This window comes from Vespa velutina, chromosome 3 (assembly GCF_912470025.1).
Source record: "Vespa velutina chromosome 3, iVesVel2.1, whole genome shotgun sequence".
NCBI lineage: Eukaryota > Metazoa > Arthropoda > Insecta > Hymenoptera > Vespidae > Vespa > Vespa velutina.
Genome location: NC_062190.1, coordinates 10,751,253 through 10,768,752, shown reverse-complemented (window position 1 = coordinate 10,768,752; position 17,500 = coordinate 10,751,253). Strand labels below are relative to the sequence as shown.

The following is a 17,500-nucleotide window of genomic DNA, read 5'->3' as shown; positions in this document are numbered from 1 at the left end:
CAAATCTGGTAACAGATGTTAACGAGTGTCTGCCGAACAACGGACATGGCCCTTGTCAAGGTACCTGTCGTAATCTCGAAGGCGGATACGAGTGTAGCTGTACGGATATTCCTGGATTTAAATTGGCGTCGGACAACCATACCTGCGAGGACATCGACGAGTGCGCGAATAACAACGCCGGTTGTTCTCACGTATGCCTTAACACACCAGGAAGTGTCTTTTGCCTTTGTCCAGATGGTTTTTACTTGACCAACGATTGGAAGACTTGTCAAGGTAAAATATTTGGAATATAGCGGACTCATCGGATATAACGATTTCTCTTTTCTTTCTTTTCTTTTTTGTCTTCTGTTCATTTTTATCTTCTTCGCCTTCTTCTTCTTCTTCTTCTTCTTCTTCTTCTTCTTCTTCTTCTTCTTCTTCTTCTTCTTTTAACGAGATCATTCTCTCCCTCGGATATGGTTGTCGACGGACATCGTTAAATTTCAGACGTGAACGAGTGCGAAAATGTATCCACGATTTGTCCGGCTGATACCAATTGCGAAAATACATTAGGATCTTACAGGTGTATAAACATGCCGAAAAAAATGACGAAGGTATTGCAGGAGGAAGATTATGATACCGAGGACGACGAGGAGGAGGAGGACGAAGATGAGGAGGACGATTATAACGAGAGTTTAACCGAATTACCGGATATAGGTAAATGCGAGGATGGTTTTAAAAAGGATGAAAATGGGAATTGCATTGGTTCGTATAATTTTATTCGAATATTTATTAAACTTTCGATATATCGTGTTATTCGTTAATTATATAACGTTGTTTTAAGATATCGACGAGTGTGCGGAAGTTGACGAGATTGAAACGCATGGTTGCGAGCACGAATGTAGAAACGAGGAAGGTAGTTATCATTGTGTATGCCGTTCCGGTTATCAACTCGAAGAAGACGAGGTTTCTTGCAAGGACATCGACGAGTGTACGAAATCACCGTTACCCTGTTCCCATAGTTGTACCAATATCGAGGGTTCCTTTATATGTGGTTGTCCTTTGGGACAGGTATTGAACGAAGACAATATAACATGTATGGAAGAGAGAACCTGTTCGTCCATGAATCCAGCATGCTCACAGGATTGTCAATATATAGAGAACGAAGGTCCACGATGTAGTTGTTTTCCTGGATATCGTCTTTTGGAAGATAAAATAACTTGTATCGATATAGACGAATGTACGTATACAACGTGCTCGCATTCTTGCGTTAATTTAGAGGGAAGTTTCGTATGTAAATGTCCGATTGGTTTTATTTTACATGAAAATGAGAAATTCAATTGCACGGACATTGACGAGTGTAAAGAGCCAGATCATGGCTGTGAACACCTGTGCATTAATATTCGCGGAAGTTACGAGTGCGTTTGTCAGGATGGTTTTTATCTTGGGGACGATCGAAAAAGTTGCATCGATTTGGACGAGTGCAAGACAGAACGTCATCGTTGTTCGCACAATTGTACGAACGTTCCAGGTGGTTATCTCTGTACATGTCCTATCGGTTACGAGCTAGTGACAGAATTCGATTGCATGGACATTGACGAGTGTTCAAAAGGTATCCATGATTGTTCTCACGATTGCATTAACTTGGAAAATGGTTACAAGTGTTTATGTCCTAATGGTTATAAAATCGATAAAGATGGAAGAGAGTGTCGCGACGTTAACGAGTGTTTAGAAAATCTCGACGATTGTTCTCACGATTGTAAAAACACCGTGGGCTCTTACGAGTGTGCTTGTCCCCAAGGAATGTTTTTCAACTCGAGCAAAACTCAATGCGTCTTAATGGATATCTGCGATAACGCCGGTTGTTCTCAATCTTGTGAAGTAGACGCCGACACTTATAGATGCATATGTCACGAGGGTTACGTATTACAAGAGGATGGAAAAACGTGTTTGGATATGGACGAGTGCCTTGAGGACGAGCACGATTGCTCACACGAGTGCGTCAATACTCATGGTAGTTACGTATGTACTTGTCCACCTGGTTTAAATCTACTCGAAGATGGTTTAACGTGTAAGGATGAGAAATGTGAGAATGGATTTCGAAGGGATCAAAATAATAATATCTGTCAGGATATAAACGAGTGCGAGGAAGAGGATCACGATTGTTCTCACTTTTGTATCAACGAGTATGGTTCCTATCTATGTTCCTGTCCAACTGGTTGGATTTTAGAGGAGGATCGTATAACTTGTATCGAATCAAATCCATGCTCGAACGTTACCTGTTCTCACGCATGCTTGCCGGATCTAGACGGGTTCACGTTCAAATGCGAATGTCCTCTTGGTTATAAAATCGACGAAACTGGTACCATATGCGAGGACATGGACGAGTGTACGGACAACAATAGAAATAACTGTAGTCATATTTGTAAGAACGTCGAAGGTTCTTACGAGTGCCATTGTCCAAAAGGATATCAACTCGACCAGGACAATAGTACTTGTATAGACGTTAACGAATGCGAGAATGGCGAGCACGATTGCGATAATCTTTGTATAAATCTCGAGGGAAGATATAATTGCGCTTGTTCAATGGGTTATTTTTATTCGGAGGAAGAACGTCTATGCGTCGACATAGACGAGTGCCGGAATAACGAGCTCAAACACAATTGCTCTCACGAATGCGTAAACACGATTGGTACGTACAACTGTACCTGTCCTATCGGTTGGAAACTCGATGAAAACGAACGTACGTGTAGGATCGTTGACCCCTGCGCCAGTGATCATGGCTGTTCTCACACGTGCGAACACGGAGAGAATGGAGAGATTCGATGTGGTTGCCCCGAAGGATTCGATCTTTTGGAGAATGGTAAAATCTGTAGAGACATAGACGAGTGTATCGAAGGATCACACGCATGTTCGAATATTTGCAAAAACATCGAGGGCGCTTATTACTGCGAGTGCCCAACGGGATACAAATTATCGACCGACGAAAGAACATGTATCGACATAGACGAATGTTTCCTAGAAAGTAATACACTGTGCTCGCAACATTGCAACAACACCGAAGGTAGTTTCAGCTGTAGCTGTCTCGATGGATACGAATTAACCGAGGATCAACGAACCTGTAAGGATATAGACGAATGTTCGACGAATCTTCACGATTGTTCTCACGAGTGCGAGAATCTCGATGGCGGTTATATATGTTATTGTCCCGAGGATTTCACCTTGGACAAGGATAAAAAGACCTGTACGGATTTGGACGAGTGCGCCGGTAGACACAACTGTAGTCATATTTGCGTAAACATTCGTAATGGATATACGTGCGAGTGTCCTGACGATTTCACGTTGGAACCGGACGGTTGGACCTGTAAAAAAATCGATCACTGTGAGACCCATCACGGTTGTTCGCACGAGTGTATCAGCGAATCGTACGGCTTCAAGTGTGCGTGTCACCTCGGATACAAATTGTCGTTGGACAATAAAACTTGCGTCGATGTAAACGAATGTTCGGAAACGAATAACGAGATAAGCGAGGCTTGCTCTCACGATTGCGTCAATACGATCGGTAGTTTCGAATGTAATTGTCCTAAGGGATATCAAATTGGAAGAGATAAGAGAACCTGCGAGGATACGAACGAGTGCGTCGAAGAAAACGGTGGGTGTTCTCATTTTTGCGCTAATACCGATGGTGACTACGAGTGTGCCTGTCCCGACAATTACAAATTACTCGAGGACGATAGAAAAACGTGCGTGGAGATCGACGAGTGCTTGATCGATAACGGCGGGTGTTCGCATTTTTGTCAATACGAGAACGGTAATGTGTCCTGTTCTTGTCCAGAGGATATGATACTGGACGATGTGGATATGAAATTTTGCACGCACCAGGACAAATGTCTCGTTGAGAATGGCGGTTGTTCCGACATTTGTTACTCGTTAAACGGTACAGTAACGTGCGACTGTACCACAGGATTTCGTTTGTCCATGAACGACAATGTAACCTGCTTGGACATAGACGAGTGTTCGGAACTTAAAGACAATTGTACTCAAAGATGTACGAACGTCTTAGGTACATTCACTTGCGAATGTTACGAGGGTTATCGCGTGAATCCTGACGAATTAACTTTCTGCGACGACATAGACGAGTGCCAAGAAAAAAATGGTAACTGTTCGCATTCCTGTTTCAACGTCGTTGGCTCATATAGATGCGATTGTCCAACTGGTTACGATCTTGATTCGGATAATAGGACGTGCGTTTTGATCGATGGTTGTAAACGCGACAATGGAAATTGTTCTCATCGTTGTCACCATGACGAGAGTACCGGCAAGACTCGTTGTTCTTGCCCATTGGGATTTAGATTGAAACACGATCATCGTACTTGCGAGGACATCGATGAATGCGAGGAATTCGAGAACGACGTGGACTCTGGCTGTTCTCATTCGTGTGTTAACACCGAGGGGGGATATCATTGCGAGTGCCCAACCGGATATATTCTCATGCCGCAGGACAAGAAGAGTTGCGTCGACGTAAATGAGTGCCTTACAAGCGAACACAATTGCACACATGACTGTTTGAATCTACTTGGTAGCTACATATGTACTTGTTACGAGGGACATTATCTACATAGCGACAGATCCTCTTGTTTGGACATCAACGAGTGTCTCGAAGGAAACGGCGGTTGTTCACATGTATGCACGAACACGATCGGAGGTCATTTCTGCAGTTGTCCCGAGGGTTACGAGCTTGCTCAAGATGAAAAGAATTGCTTGGATATTGACGAATGCGAGAAGAAAATAGCTGATTGTCCGAACAATTGTATCAATACTCCAGGCTCGTTCGAGTGTCAATGCCCGAATGGTCATATTCTTTCTAACGATTCTCGAAGTTGCATAGACATCGACGAATGTCAGATAGAAAATGGCGGCTGTACTCATGCCTGTTTCAATATCATTGGTGGCGTTCGTTGTAGTTGTCCGGTTGGTCTTCGGCTTGATAACGATGGGAAAACGTGTCTTGATATAGACGAATGTGCCACTGAGAACGGCGGTTGTTCGGACGTTTGCATTAATCTCGAAGGTACATTCTCTTGTCGTTGTCCGGACGGTCATCAACTCGATGACATTGACTTTAAAAATTGTATCGATGTTAACGAGTGCGAAATAGAAAATGGTTCTTGTACGGACATCTGTTTAAACACTAAGGGTAGCTACAGGTGTGATTGTTCTAATGGTTATCGATTGGCTGACGATGCTAAAACTTGCGTAGACGTGAACGAATGCGAAGTGGATAACGGTGGATGTTCTCACGCTTGCATCAATAGACCGGGCTCTTTCCGTTGCGATTGTCCCAGAGGATACGAGATCAAGAATAAGACCTGCTATCATTCAAACCCTTGCATGATCGATAATGGTGGTTGCGAGCAGATATGCAATGCCGAAGGCGGTATGGTGATATGCACTTGCAAGGAGGGATTTCAGTATGACAAGTCCAACAGCTCGATGTGTCACGATGTGGATGAATGCTATGGTCGGCATGGGTGCGAGCATACTTGCATTAATACTGTTGGATCTTACAAGTGTGGATGCTGGGAAGGATATCAAATGCTGAACTCTACTTGTATAGGTGAGTTTTCCCGATATACACACACAAATATATATATATATATATCCACATACGTATCTAAGTATATATATTCTTTGAATAGCTATTGTGACCACGTATTTATAACGATCCATCTTCAAGATGAATTTATAGTTATGAACATATCCTACTCACTTCTGAAATATAATATTATTCATGAAGTATTTTACATACTCACACACACATACATGTATATATATATATATATATACAGACTGTCTCAACGAAAGTAACTTGTAAAAATACAGAGACAGGTCAATTTTGTTTTCGAAGGAAACACGTCTTTATCGTAATTTTATTTACTTCGAGTTAACCTACTAAAAGAGAGTAACAAACTCTTTGAAAATCTTTAACGGGGATCGAATAATTTTCGAAGTTTCAGGTTGAAAAGAACTTTTATTTTGTTAAAAAATTTTCATAATACGTATCGTCGAGCACTGTATAGTAACAAAGTCTTTTTCTTAATGCTATATATCAAATGTTTAAAAAGAAAAAATCTCGTTTGGATAGATATCGACGAATGTGCATTAGGAATTTGCAAGATGAATCGATGCATCAACACTTTGGGCAGTTATCGTTGCGAATGCGACGAAGGTTATCGATCGGAGGGTGACACTTGTGTAGGTTCGTGTTAAAAACTTTTAACGAAATAATAAATCATTGTTTCTTTTCTTTTTCTTTTTTCTTCTTCTTCTCTCTCTCTCTCTCTCTCTCGTTTCGAATATAAGAAAGATCTCAAGTCAATTAAAAGATCTGAATTATCGTTTGATTTTTAATTATAAACCGCTCTTTAACAGATATCGACGAATGTGCCGAGGATTCACCGTGCAGAGAGAGATGCGTCAATACTCCTGGCTCGTATCATTGTACCTGTACCCCAGGATTTCGATTACAAGGAAGCGAATGCGTAGGCAAGTTAAAGTGCTTTCCTTTGTGCAAATGCCTGACTGACATATTACCGATCGTGAATTTAAATTCGAATTCGAATTCGTAAGTAGAATTTGGAACAAAGCACGTATTATTATAATTTCGTAACTTTATCGATTTAGATATAAACGAATGCGAATGGCGTAACGGTAGATGCGAACAGGAATGCATTAATACTGTGGGATCCTTCCTGTGCAATTGTCGATCGGGCTACCTGTTCAATCATAGGTAAGTTGTATGACATTTAATTAATTAATCAATCAATGTTTTGTTTATTCATTTTTCTTTTCTTATATTTTTTTTCTATTTCTTTTTTTATTTTTATAACGAACATTTCGTATTTACAAAAAAAAAGTATATATATATATATATATATATATATATATATATATTAAAAAAAGGAAATAAATATCTTTGTATATTATTATCAATATTTCGTGAATACGATCAATAACGATGAAATTGGTGGAGGATAGTAGTTAACTGGCAATAAGATAACAAACGTCATGATACCAAACGAACTGTATTATTACTTGACAAGGAGCAAGAAATTATCAAGGAACCAGTAACGATGTTAGAGGGTCTATGCTTTCAGGAACAGAAGTCAGTGTCAGGATGTAAACGAATGCTTGAACCGGAACGGTGGTTGTAACGGCGAATGCATTAACACGCCAGGAAGTTACTACTGTACGTGCAACGGCGATTTAGTTTTGTCTACGGATGAGAGAACATGCGTCTCACCGGAATCAAAGTGTCCCGCCATGGAACCACCGTTGCACGCTGAGGTATCTGGTTTATATTTGTTATCCATTATTTTTATCTGAACATTTTTATTTCACTTTTTTGAAAGAGAGCTTTTTAATAGTACGCGAATTAATCCTTCGAGTTGTTCTAAGCCGAAGCGCTTAGCGTGAGTGGCATGCGATCAATGGGTACTAAACATATGCATGAGACAATGGCAAACGATGGAATCTTCCTCCGGGCGCATATATGCGCCATCGGTGCGACCCTCGGGCGCATATATGCGCCCGCGCGCAATCAAACGATTAATATAACAGCATTAAATCACGTAAACTCTAAACGTTTAACATTTAATTTAAATTTAATTAGAACGATCATTAATATTCGTTTAAAATCTATCAAACAGATCCGATGCCCTGGACATTATTCCGGTGCGACCGATTATCCTCATGGCGCTAGGTGTCACATTAGATGCCGACGTGGATTTAAATTGGAGGGACCTCACACGAGATATTGCGTTAACGGTGGTCGATGGAACGGAAAAGAACCAGTGTGCCTTCGTGAATACTCGCTCGTGGATTCTCGTTACGATCTAGGTAATCACGTGTTCTCTCTAATGACGATACGATTACCGGCCTTCATCGTTATAACAGGAAATTGCGAAATATCATGGATAAATATCTCTCTCTCTCTCTCTCTTTATCTCTTTATCCCTCTATCTTGTATAAAGTAACCAACCGTACCAACCGATAAAAAAAAAAAAAAAAAAAAGAAAAGAAAAAAAAAAGGAGAGAGATAAGATTAGCAAGATTATCTGGTATCTACGTTCCGCTAAATACACAGTTCACAATTTCTACTTTGAGAATGGATCAAAAGTAATGGGATAATTAACGGTGCTGAAGTATGCTTTCAACGGATATCGTTTCTAAAACAAAAGATCGATTTACGTCATCGGTGATGATTATTTTTATACGTGACGAAAATCGTATTACGAACTGTTCACGTTCAATTAGTCCTACGTGGTCCTGTTCTAAAGAGCTTTTAATAACGGAACCCTCTCTCTCACTCTCTCCCTCTCTCTCTCTCTCTCTCTCTCTCTCTCTCTCTATGGTAGGGATTGTAAATGCCAGGACTGTGTGGTAACGAGGCCATACGTTAACGCTGGATCTTAATGAGCTTACGGGAAGGTTATAGTCTTTCCTTCCTTTTTTTCTTTTTTCTTTTTTCTTTCATTTTCACCCCGTTGACTTTTGTTCCCGTTCTTCATCATCATCTTCTTCTTCTTCTTCTTCTTCTTCTTCTTCTTCTTCTTCTCTTTCGTTCTTTTAATTTTTTTTTTCTTTTTTTTTGTCTTTTTCTAATTTATTTCTCTTTTTTCCAACTTTCGGTATTCATTTTCATTCGGTCGAAGATACATAAACCAGAATGTGAATTGGTAAAATTATGCGATCGAATGGGAATGGTAGTTGGAGAAATGGGAGTTTTTAATTTCTTCGAACGACGTTATAACTCGTATCACTATATCCAGCCGTTGGAGTGCATGCCAATTGGCTGGTATCCTAAAAAAAAAAAAGAATAGTGCCGTTTCAAGAGTCAAACCTTTAAAATGAGTTTCTTTGTTAAATAGCTTTTAATAGTCCATATAATAGGGTATAATGTTCGTACGTTGAGTAGTCGTAGTTATTTCATGGTTACTTTATAAAAATCTTAGGAATCATTAAATGCAAGCAAATAATTTTGATTTGATACATATTTGGTTACATTTGCCGTTCGTTCGTTCGTTTAAAAAGCAATTCGATTATATCGCAATTAGTTGAGATTTTATATGTCAGAACGGACAACGATGAGGAGGAGGAAGAGGAGGAGGAGGAGGAGGAGGAGGAGGAGGAAGAGGAAGAGATAGAGAACGTGCCTTTCCTCGTGGGAGGAAAATTGCTTTGGTCTAATGACCACCTTCTATCGTTACAGACATGCCAAGGCCGTTTGTGAGATGCCCACAGGACATGGACGTGGAGTTACCCGCGAGGCAGAATACGATACGCGTTTCCTTCCCTCAGCCAAAGTCTAATATGAACTGGTGGAGGTAAGATGATTCCTGATTTGCGAGGCTTTCATCATGTCTATCCATCGAAAATTACAGTTTATTGAACGATCGTTTTACTTATATATCTTTTTATCTATTTCTCTTTTTCTCTCTCTATTTTTACATTAATTATACACATTTAACCTGTCACGTTCCACTCTCTTTCCTACTATTATCATCATTTCTATGATTAATATCATTATCGCTTTTATTATTATTATTATTATTATTATTATTATTATAATTAACATTCCATTATCGCATTAGTACTACTACTACTACTATTATTATTATTATTATTATTATTTTATTATTTTTATTTTTATTATTATTATTATTATTATTTTTATTATTATTATTTTTACATATTATTATGATTATTATTATTGTAAATACTGTGTACATTAGTAAGATTGTTAAATAGCTTACTAACCATAACTACTCACTTATCTCTACTTACGCTTCTTCGCTTCCTACAACTTCCTTTCTCGCTTTCTAACGCCCTTACGAATTCTCTAAAACAAAAGCAAGACCTAATACAAATAACTCCGTGAATTAATACGTTGGGATGTACGTATGAAATAATTCATATAAATAATATGAAGATTTTTAATTTTATTAATAATAATAGATTATCTTAATGGATGGGGAAAAATTAAACGAAAGATAGGAAGAAAAAGAATAAAAAAAAAAAAAAAGAAAGAAAGAACGATCAAATCGTTTATTATAACATCGTTACTTTCTTTTATTATCAAATTAGATATATTACATTTTTAGATCGTACGTTTAAGATCAAAGATAGATACGTATAAATTGATTCGTTTAAACGTTACCAGAGCTAATATATATCGTTAGTTTTCACAAAGACTATTTAACTCCTGACCCAGATAGAAATCGGTAGCCGCGGGACGGTTACGCACGTACATAGTTAGTATATTGGTCCTATTCTAGTTGCTTTTGCATTAATAGTAATAGTAGTAGTAATGGGTAGTAGTAGTAGAAGTGGTAGTAGTTCCACAATGGGAATTCCAAACGAGCTTACAGGATTCCTGTCGAGGATACACGGGGCCAGGATCTATCCGGCAGCCACCGTGCTCGTTCGTGCATTTGCACTTAAGCAAGTGTACGAGAGAATCCGTGCGTATCTTCATCGTCATCCATCTCATAGTCATCATCGTCCCTTCTAACGACGAGAAGGATGAAACATACACGAGAGAGAAAGAGAGACGAGAGAAGAGAGAGGAGAGAGGAGAGAGAGAGAGAGAGAGAGAGTTATCTAGTATCTCCAGGCGCGTCGCGACGCATTACGCGTCAATCAACTGAAGATCACGTTCGATGAGCATTTATATGCTAACGAGGCGTCGATCAAACGGATATCACGTCGATCGTACGATACGATATGTCTCTTTCTATTTTAAATGGATTTATTAGAGTCCATATAACGGATCTATAGGATTTATATGAGCGATCAATTTCTAAACTTTTACTTACATCTATTTCGATCATTTTGTCTTTTCTTTTTTTCTTTTTTTTTTCATTCTTGTTATTGTTATTGTTATTTTGATCGTTATTAATATTATTATTATTATTATTTAGATACGTAGATGCATCACCCACATGGGCCAAACAGTTGCAAGCAGATCTACCAGCAGGCACCACTGTTGTCACATTCACAGCTTGGTCACCCGTGTCCAATTATACGAGCACTTGTAGAATCGTCATACGTGTTCGAGGTGAGTTAACCCGGATAAATATCACCTACCTTTCGAAACCACTACAATTGATACCTATCTATATGCACATCCATATACATATATACATACACAAAAAAAAGAACATAGCTATCGTCTATATATATATATATATATATATACTTACGTACCAATTTATGTATATATGTATTTACATATATCAACGTCGACTGTGCCAAATCCCCATTGACTCGTACGTTCAAGTCACCTTGTATATCGATAGACATCGCTAAAGTGTGATATGATTCTTCGATTCATTCCGATTTCAATCGTTTAAATGCTTCAACCTAACTCAAATATCTACTATCGCATTTCTCACGTAACACGCCCGATCATTTCGTTCGAAGACCTATCGAATACAAATAAGGATACGTATCATTCACGAATTCACGAACGAATAGATACGTTGGTACATTTCTTTTTTCCCTTCACTTCCTCCCTCCCTCCTACCCCTCCTCCATCCCCCTTAAGTTCAAAGTGACAAGGTATAATCGAGAATTGAGATCGTGATCGAATAAAAATTGCTTATTTAATAGATATATTGATCGGTCAGATGGTAGTCAACGAAAATCGATCCTTTAAATCCTTACCGTATGTGTTACTTTATCTTTCTCTTTTCTTTTTCGGCTTTTTTCTTTTTTCTTTTTTTTTTCCTTTCCATTGGCACGAAACACACAGGGAAACACAATCGCAGATGGAATGACGAAAGTTTTCTAATTGATTTTTTGAGACTCGAGTATATTTTTTGCTCTTCTCAAATTGCAAAACTAAGGAGCCTGGAAATGCATTTTTCTACTGTAATTTGAGAAAAAAAAAATGAAATTAATCGGAAAGAAACAAATTAATCGATTTTTAAATTAATTTAGATATTTTTAATCCTTCGATGCCTTTACATAGACATCATCAACTCAAACGAAAGTTGACGATAATCATGAATCTTTTTTTTTTGCTTTTTTTTTTATCATTTAAATTTTGCAGTATAAAAGAAAAAAACAAGAACGATAAGCAAAACGAAAAAGAAGAAGAAGAAAAAAAAAAAAAAGAAAAGAAGAGAAGATAGAAGGACGGAGTCAGTTGTGTCATTGAGAGTCGATTAAAAACTTAAGTTAATTTCGTGAATATGAATAATTAATTTTTACTAACAATTTAGATATTTTCGATTTGTCCTTAGAAGACATTTTTTCATGTCTCGATGAGAAAATTGCAAAAATGGCGAATCTTTTCTCTTTCTTTTCTTTTCTTCTTTTTTTTTTTTTTTTCGTTTTATCTTTCAAATTTTGCACTATAAAAGAGAAAAAAAATGAGAACGATAAGTAAAACGGGGGGAAAGAAAAAGGAAAAAAAAGAAAAAATGAAAAAGGATAGAAGGACGAGGCAGTGGTTGTCATCGAGAGTCACCTAAATTCGACGTAACGACGTCACGTCGTTAGATATGTCGCGCGTGGACGAAATATGAAATACAGGTCTCCGGAGAAACGCGATAGCTTCCAACCGACGGCGAACTGCGCATAAATATGCCGTACGTCGTATGCTCTCTCGTTCTCTCTGAACTCGTACATTTCCTCCTCATTTCCCGACGTGGCCATCTACACGACGTTGACGACGTCGACGTTGACGACGACGACGACGACGACGACGACGACGATGACGACGACGACGACGATGGTACAAAACGAATCAAAAAAGTATATATATATATATATATATATATATATATATATATGTATGTATGTATGTATGTATGTATGTATGTATGTATATTTTGGAAAAGAGAGATAAATTTTACGTTGTTTATTTCGTAGTTGTTACAACTCATAACATTTGTTTTTTTTTTTTTATTTATTTTATCTCTTCCTTTATTTCTTTTTTTCTTTTTCTTTTTTTTTTTTATTTTTCTTTTTAATGCAAGTCGAACGAACAATCAAACGTATGTTTCTCCTTTATGTTATCGTTTAAGAATGGATTCGTATTAACGTGTACTTCCTTGGAACAATAAAAGTGAAACATTATGAAAAATAGAATTTTCGTTCGAGCGAGTAGAATGATGAAGAAGAGAAAAAAGAAAAAAAGAAAAAAAAAAAAAGAAAAAAAAAAGAAAAAAGAAATAAATAAATAAAGAAAATGTACTCCGTCGTTTTTACGACTCATACCATTTTCCCCTTTCTTTTTTTCTTTTTTTTTTTTTTGTTATTGATTTTGTTTTATTCTACTTTATCTTATTTTATTATTTTCTTCTTTTTTATTTGCATATAATTCGAATGGGGGGGGGGAGGGAGGGAGGGAGGGAGGGAGGGAGGGGAAAAAAAAGAGGAGAGAAGAAAAATGGGAAATAATAATATGGACAAAGAATTTTGCGTTGGCCGTTAAAAATTTGTTCCAATTCGTATGCAATTCGAACAAAATAATAGATAACGATCGATCATTCTTTTCTCTCCTTTTTTAATTCTTTTCAATGGACATTGGGATCGATGCTTTTTATTTAGTGGAAGAGATGGGAGGGAGGAAAAAAAAAAAAGGAAAAAAAATTAAATAAAAGATTAAAAGAAAGAAACGAAAGAGAAAGAGAGAGAGTGAGAGAGAGAGAGAGAGAGAGAGAGAGAGAGAGGGGAACAACATTTTTTTTTTTATTGGCGCAAATAAAACGAGAAAAATAAATGAACGGAGGTATTATGATGGTATGAAAAGAAAGGCCGTTTATTATGCGTTATTTTGCGTACATAGTGGTGTCGGATTTACGATCGATCCACATTGCCATCGAGATAATACACAGCATCACTGTCCGATGCTTCCGGTTCGTGTAACCCGTCGCGACGTGAAGCATGCATATCCACCAGTCCTCTACGTTTCCGCGTTTTTCATCGCATAAATCTAACGTAGAGACTCTCTCTCTCTCACTCTCTCTCTCTCTCTCTCTCTCTCTATCACTCTCTCTCTTTCTCTCTCTTTCTGAGAGAGAGAGTCTGTCTGTCTGTCTTTCTATCTATCTTCCTCTTTCTCTCGCTCTTGATCTATCTCTTTTCCACGTGCTTACGTTTTATGTGTCTCTTATATATTCACATGCACGGTGATAGTGTCTCGCCTATGCCGGGCCAACAAGTTCAGTTTCCAAGAGAAGCAATAGATCTCTCTGTCTCTCTCTCTCTCTCTCTCTCTCTCTCTCTCTCTCTCTATCTTCCTCTCTCTATCTTCCTCTCTCTCTCTCTTACTCTCTCTCTTTATGTCTCTCTGTCTTTCTCTCAATCTCTCTAATAAAATGACAGAATGATTTCTTCTTTCTCTCTTTAATCATTGATCTATATACTTTCTTTCATTGTTCCTCATATATTTTGATAAGATATAAATGATCACGTTGAACGTGAAAATTTTTCAAGGATATATATAAATCGTCGTAATAAGATAGATCATTTAGTTAAATGATCTCCATTGTATTTAACGATGATTTAATTAATTGTCCGATTACCATTGGATACTTTTTTTGGATTAAAAATATTGTTATTATTCTGTTATATATATATAAAAAAAAAATATATATATATATATATATACATGTATATGATTTAGTTATTTGTTAAAGCTGAACTTTAAATGAACGAATAATAAATAAATCTTGTTAACGATTCATTTGATCTATTGTTTGATGATTAATTATTAAAATATTGAATACTGATTTTTTATGACTTTTTTAATACTTCAAAAATATTGATTTCGTTGTGCTATGGAAAAATAAAAAAATGAAAAAAAAAAAAAAAGGAAAAGGATAAAAACGTATATCGTAATTTTATTCATCATAGCTAATATTTAAATGCATAAATTCTTGTTAACGATCTCTTGTTTTTATTGATGATTAATTATTAAAATATTGGGCATATGTTTTTTATGACTTTTTTAATACTTCAAAAATATCGGTATCATTCTGCTATATATAAAAGAAAATATTTATATATATATGTGTATATAATTAAGTTACTCGTAATGATTACCAATAATTAATTAGTTAAATATACGATCAATATTTTTATGAAGATATTTCAAAAATATATTAATCTGTTAAAAAAAAAAAAAAAAAAAGAAAATAAAAATGTAGTCATGTTATTAATAATACGAGATTGATTTGTTTTCTTAATCGATGATCGATTATCAAAATCATTATTTTATATATATATATATATATATATATATATATATATATATATATATATAGTACTTTAAAACTTTAATATCATCTTACTATCCCAAAAGAAAGAGAAATAATAATAATAAAAAAAAAAAGAAAAAGAAAGGAATATTAATTAAAATTAATCTCGTAATAGTAAACGATCATTATAAATGATATATACTAATCGACATTTAAAAATACGACGAACATACGACGAAAGTTAAACGGAATAAAAAGGAAAAAAGAAAAAGTAGGCAAAAGAAAAAAGAAAAGAAAAAGAAATGGAGAAAATAAAAGAATAAAACTAAAACGTGAGATAGAGGAAGTTGAAGCAGAAGAGAAAGAAAAAGAAAAAGAAAAAGAAGAAGAAGAGGAAGAAGAAATAATCGATTCGATAATATCGATCTACGAATCATCGAAGAAAGTTGATAACGATCGTAAACGAATTTAACGTAAGATAAGGAAGATATTAAACGTTGAATTTAACCGATTGTAGATCGTGAAACGTTCGAAGAGAAAACCCACTCGAGCGCGATATCTTGCGGTGAAAGAAGTTCGTCTTTCGTGGTAGTCGTCGCGTCGTTAATAAAGAATAGTGGGGAGAGGTTTGATTGTGGTTGAAACTTTAGTAGAAGGAAGATGAAATGAGAGTATTGGAAGGATTGGGGAATGAAGGGTATAGGAAGATTGTGGGAGTGAAGGGGATGAGAGGATTGGTGGATTGGTAGGGGATGAAGAGTAGATTCGATACGCCTTCAAAGAAAACTTTTTCTCCTTTCTTGCGTTAGGAGTGGACCGATGCTGTTCATCCCCTCTTCTACTTTATTTAAGATGATAGAGATGAAGAAAGAAGATCGGTCAACCGTACCAATCGATTGTTACGTTTGTATATACAACGTTGAACTTTACGAGTTCCTTCTGATAAACTATACCTCACCACCAAAACTCCGTTTAATTAATCATTCCAAAAGTTTTCGAAAAACCTTGCTTGTTTTCAAAGGCCAATCGGTTCATCGTTTTGACAAAAAAAAAAAAAAAAAAAAAAAAAAATCGAAATGAAACATGTTTATATATTATTGATTCGTTTTATATCAATTTTTTAATTTTTTTGTTCTCTTTTTTTTCTTTTTCTTCTTGATCATCATTGACGCATTCCTTAAGGACTGTTTATTTAACTTAACTGAGTTTTCCTGGGAGGGGGGGAGGGGGGGGGATTGTATGATAATATGGAACTGTAAGGTAAGAATGACGAGAAAGATCAAAGGCCACGGATATGATAAACAAATTAAGGTAAATAGGTTATGATAGCTTGCAGTTATTTATCTAAGGATGAATAAATAATGAATAGACGATGAATAGAATTAGGATAGTTTTTTTGTGTTATGATTTTTTTATACGTAATATTTTTATGTAAACTTTCCTTTCTTGAGATAGATTTTCTATGATTTATAATAGATACGTATTGATTGTAAAATTATATAACATGCCTGTGGAAGATAATGATGAAAAATTTGTATGGAAATTATTTTTTTTTTTCACACACACACATGCACACGCATACACGCATACACACTCATACATAAACACATATAGATTTTATACAATTTGTGGATACATATTTATTGTAAAATTATGTGTCACGTGGGTGAAGGATAATTAAAAAAAATATTTGTATTGAAATTTATTTATTCTTTTTTATTCTTTTTAAATATATGTTACGTACATATATTTAAAATGTCTAATTTGATTTGTGAATATATTTTATTATAAAATATAAATAACTATTTATTTCTTGTTTAATAAATAAAACGAAAAGATAAATTATATCCAAGGAAATAAGTAATAGTGAAATTTTCATGATCATCTTTTAATGGCCATCCTCATATTATTCGACTCTTTTCACCGCAAAGAGTTTTCGGTTTACTAATCTCGTTAAAGAAAAAGCCAACGCACTCGTTGGTTTCTTAAGAGACTCGTTGCGGTTAATGTTTATCGTTATGGTCTTTCATCGTTGTTGTCGAGAGAGAATTTTAAACGGAAAGTAAAAAGAACTCTATGACGCGCGTAACTTCGTTTTTGTGTGTGTGTCCGTGTAGTTTTACGTTCATGTATATTTATTGAGAAATTGACTGATATAATCAATAAATTACGTTCGATCACAAATTTTATTCCTTAGAAAATCTTAAGAAAAAAAAAAAAAAAAAAAAAAAAAAAAAAGAGAGAAATTA

The 17,500-nt window shown here is 36.0% G+C and overlaps 1 protein-coding gene across 8 annotated transcripts in view; it reads left to right on the top strand.

Moving 5' to 3' along the window:
* LOC124948043 (fibrillin-1-like) overlaps nt 1–17,500 on the top strand; it is a 146,656-nt gene that overhangs the window by 106,916 nt on the left and 22,240 nt on the right. For 6 of the 8 annotated variants that reach the window (XR_007100584.1, XM_047491083.1, XM_047491085.1 and 3 more), the window contains 10 exons: nt 16–273; nt 487–744; nt 824–5,596; nt 6,125–6,238; nt 6,412–6,525; nt 6,664–6,769; nt 7,137–7,326; nt 7,689–7,878; nt 9,251–9,365; nt 10,962–11,098. Coding sequence is in view for 7 of the 8 variants with exons in the window: in XM_047491083.1 (XP_047347039.1) it covers nt 16–273; nt 487–744; nt 824–5,596; nt 6,125–6,238; nt 6,412–6,525; nt 6,664–6,769; nt 7,137–7,326; nt 7,689–7,878; nt 9,251–9,365; nt 10,962–11,098 (6,255 nt within the window). In the remaining variant the exon portion in view is untranslated. Of the gene's footprint in view, nt 1–15; nt 274–486; nt 745–823; nt 5,597–6,124; nt 6,239–6,411; nt 6,526–6,663; nt 6,770–7,082; nt 7,327–7,688; nt 7,879–9,250; nt 9,366–10,961; nt 11,099–17,500 lie in introns of those variants that run through there. The other 2 variants (XM_047491084.1, XM_047491088.1) reach the window with 2 other exon arrangements.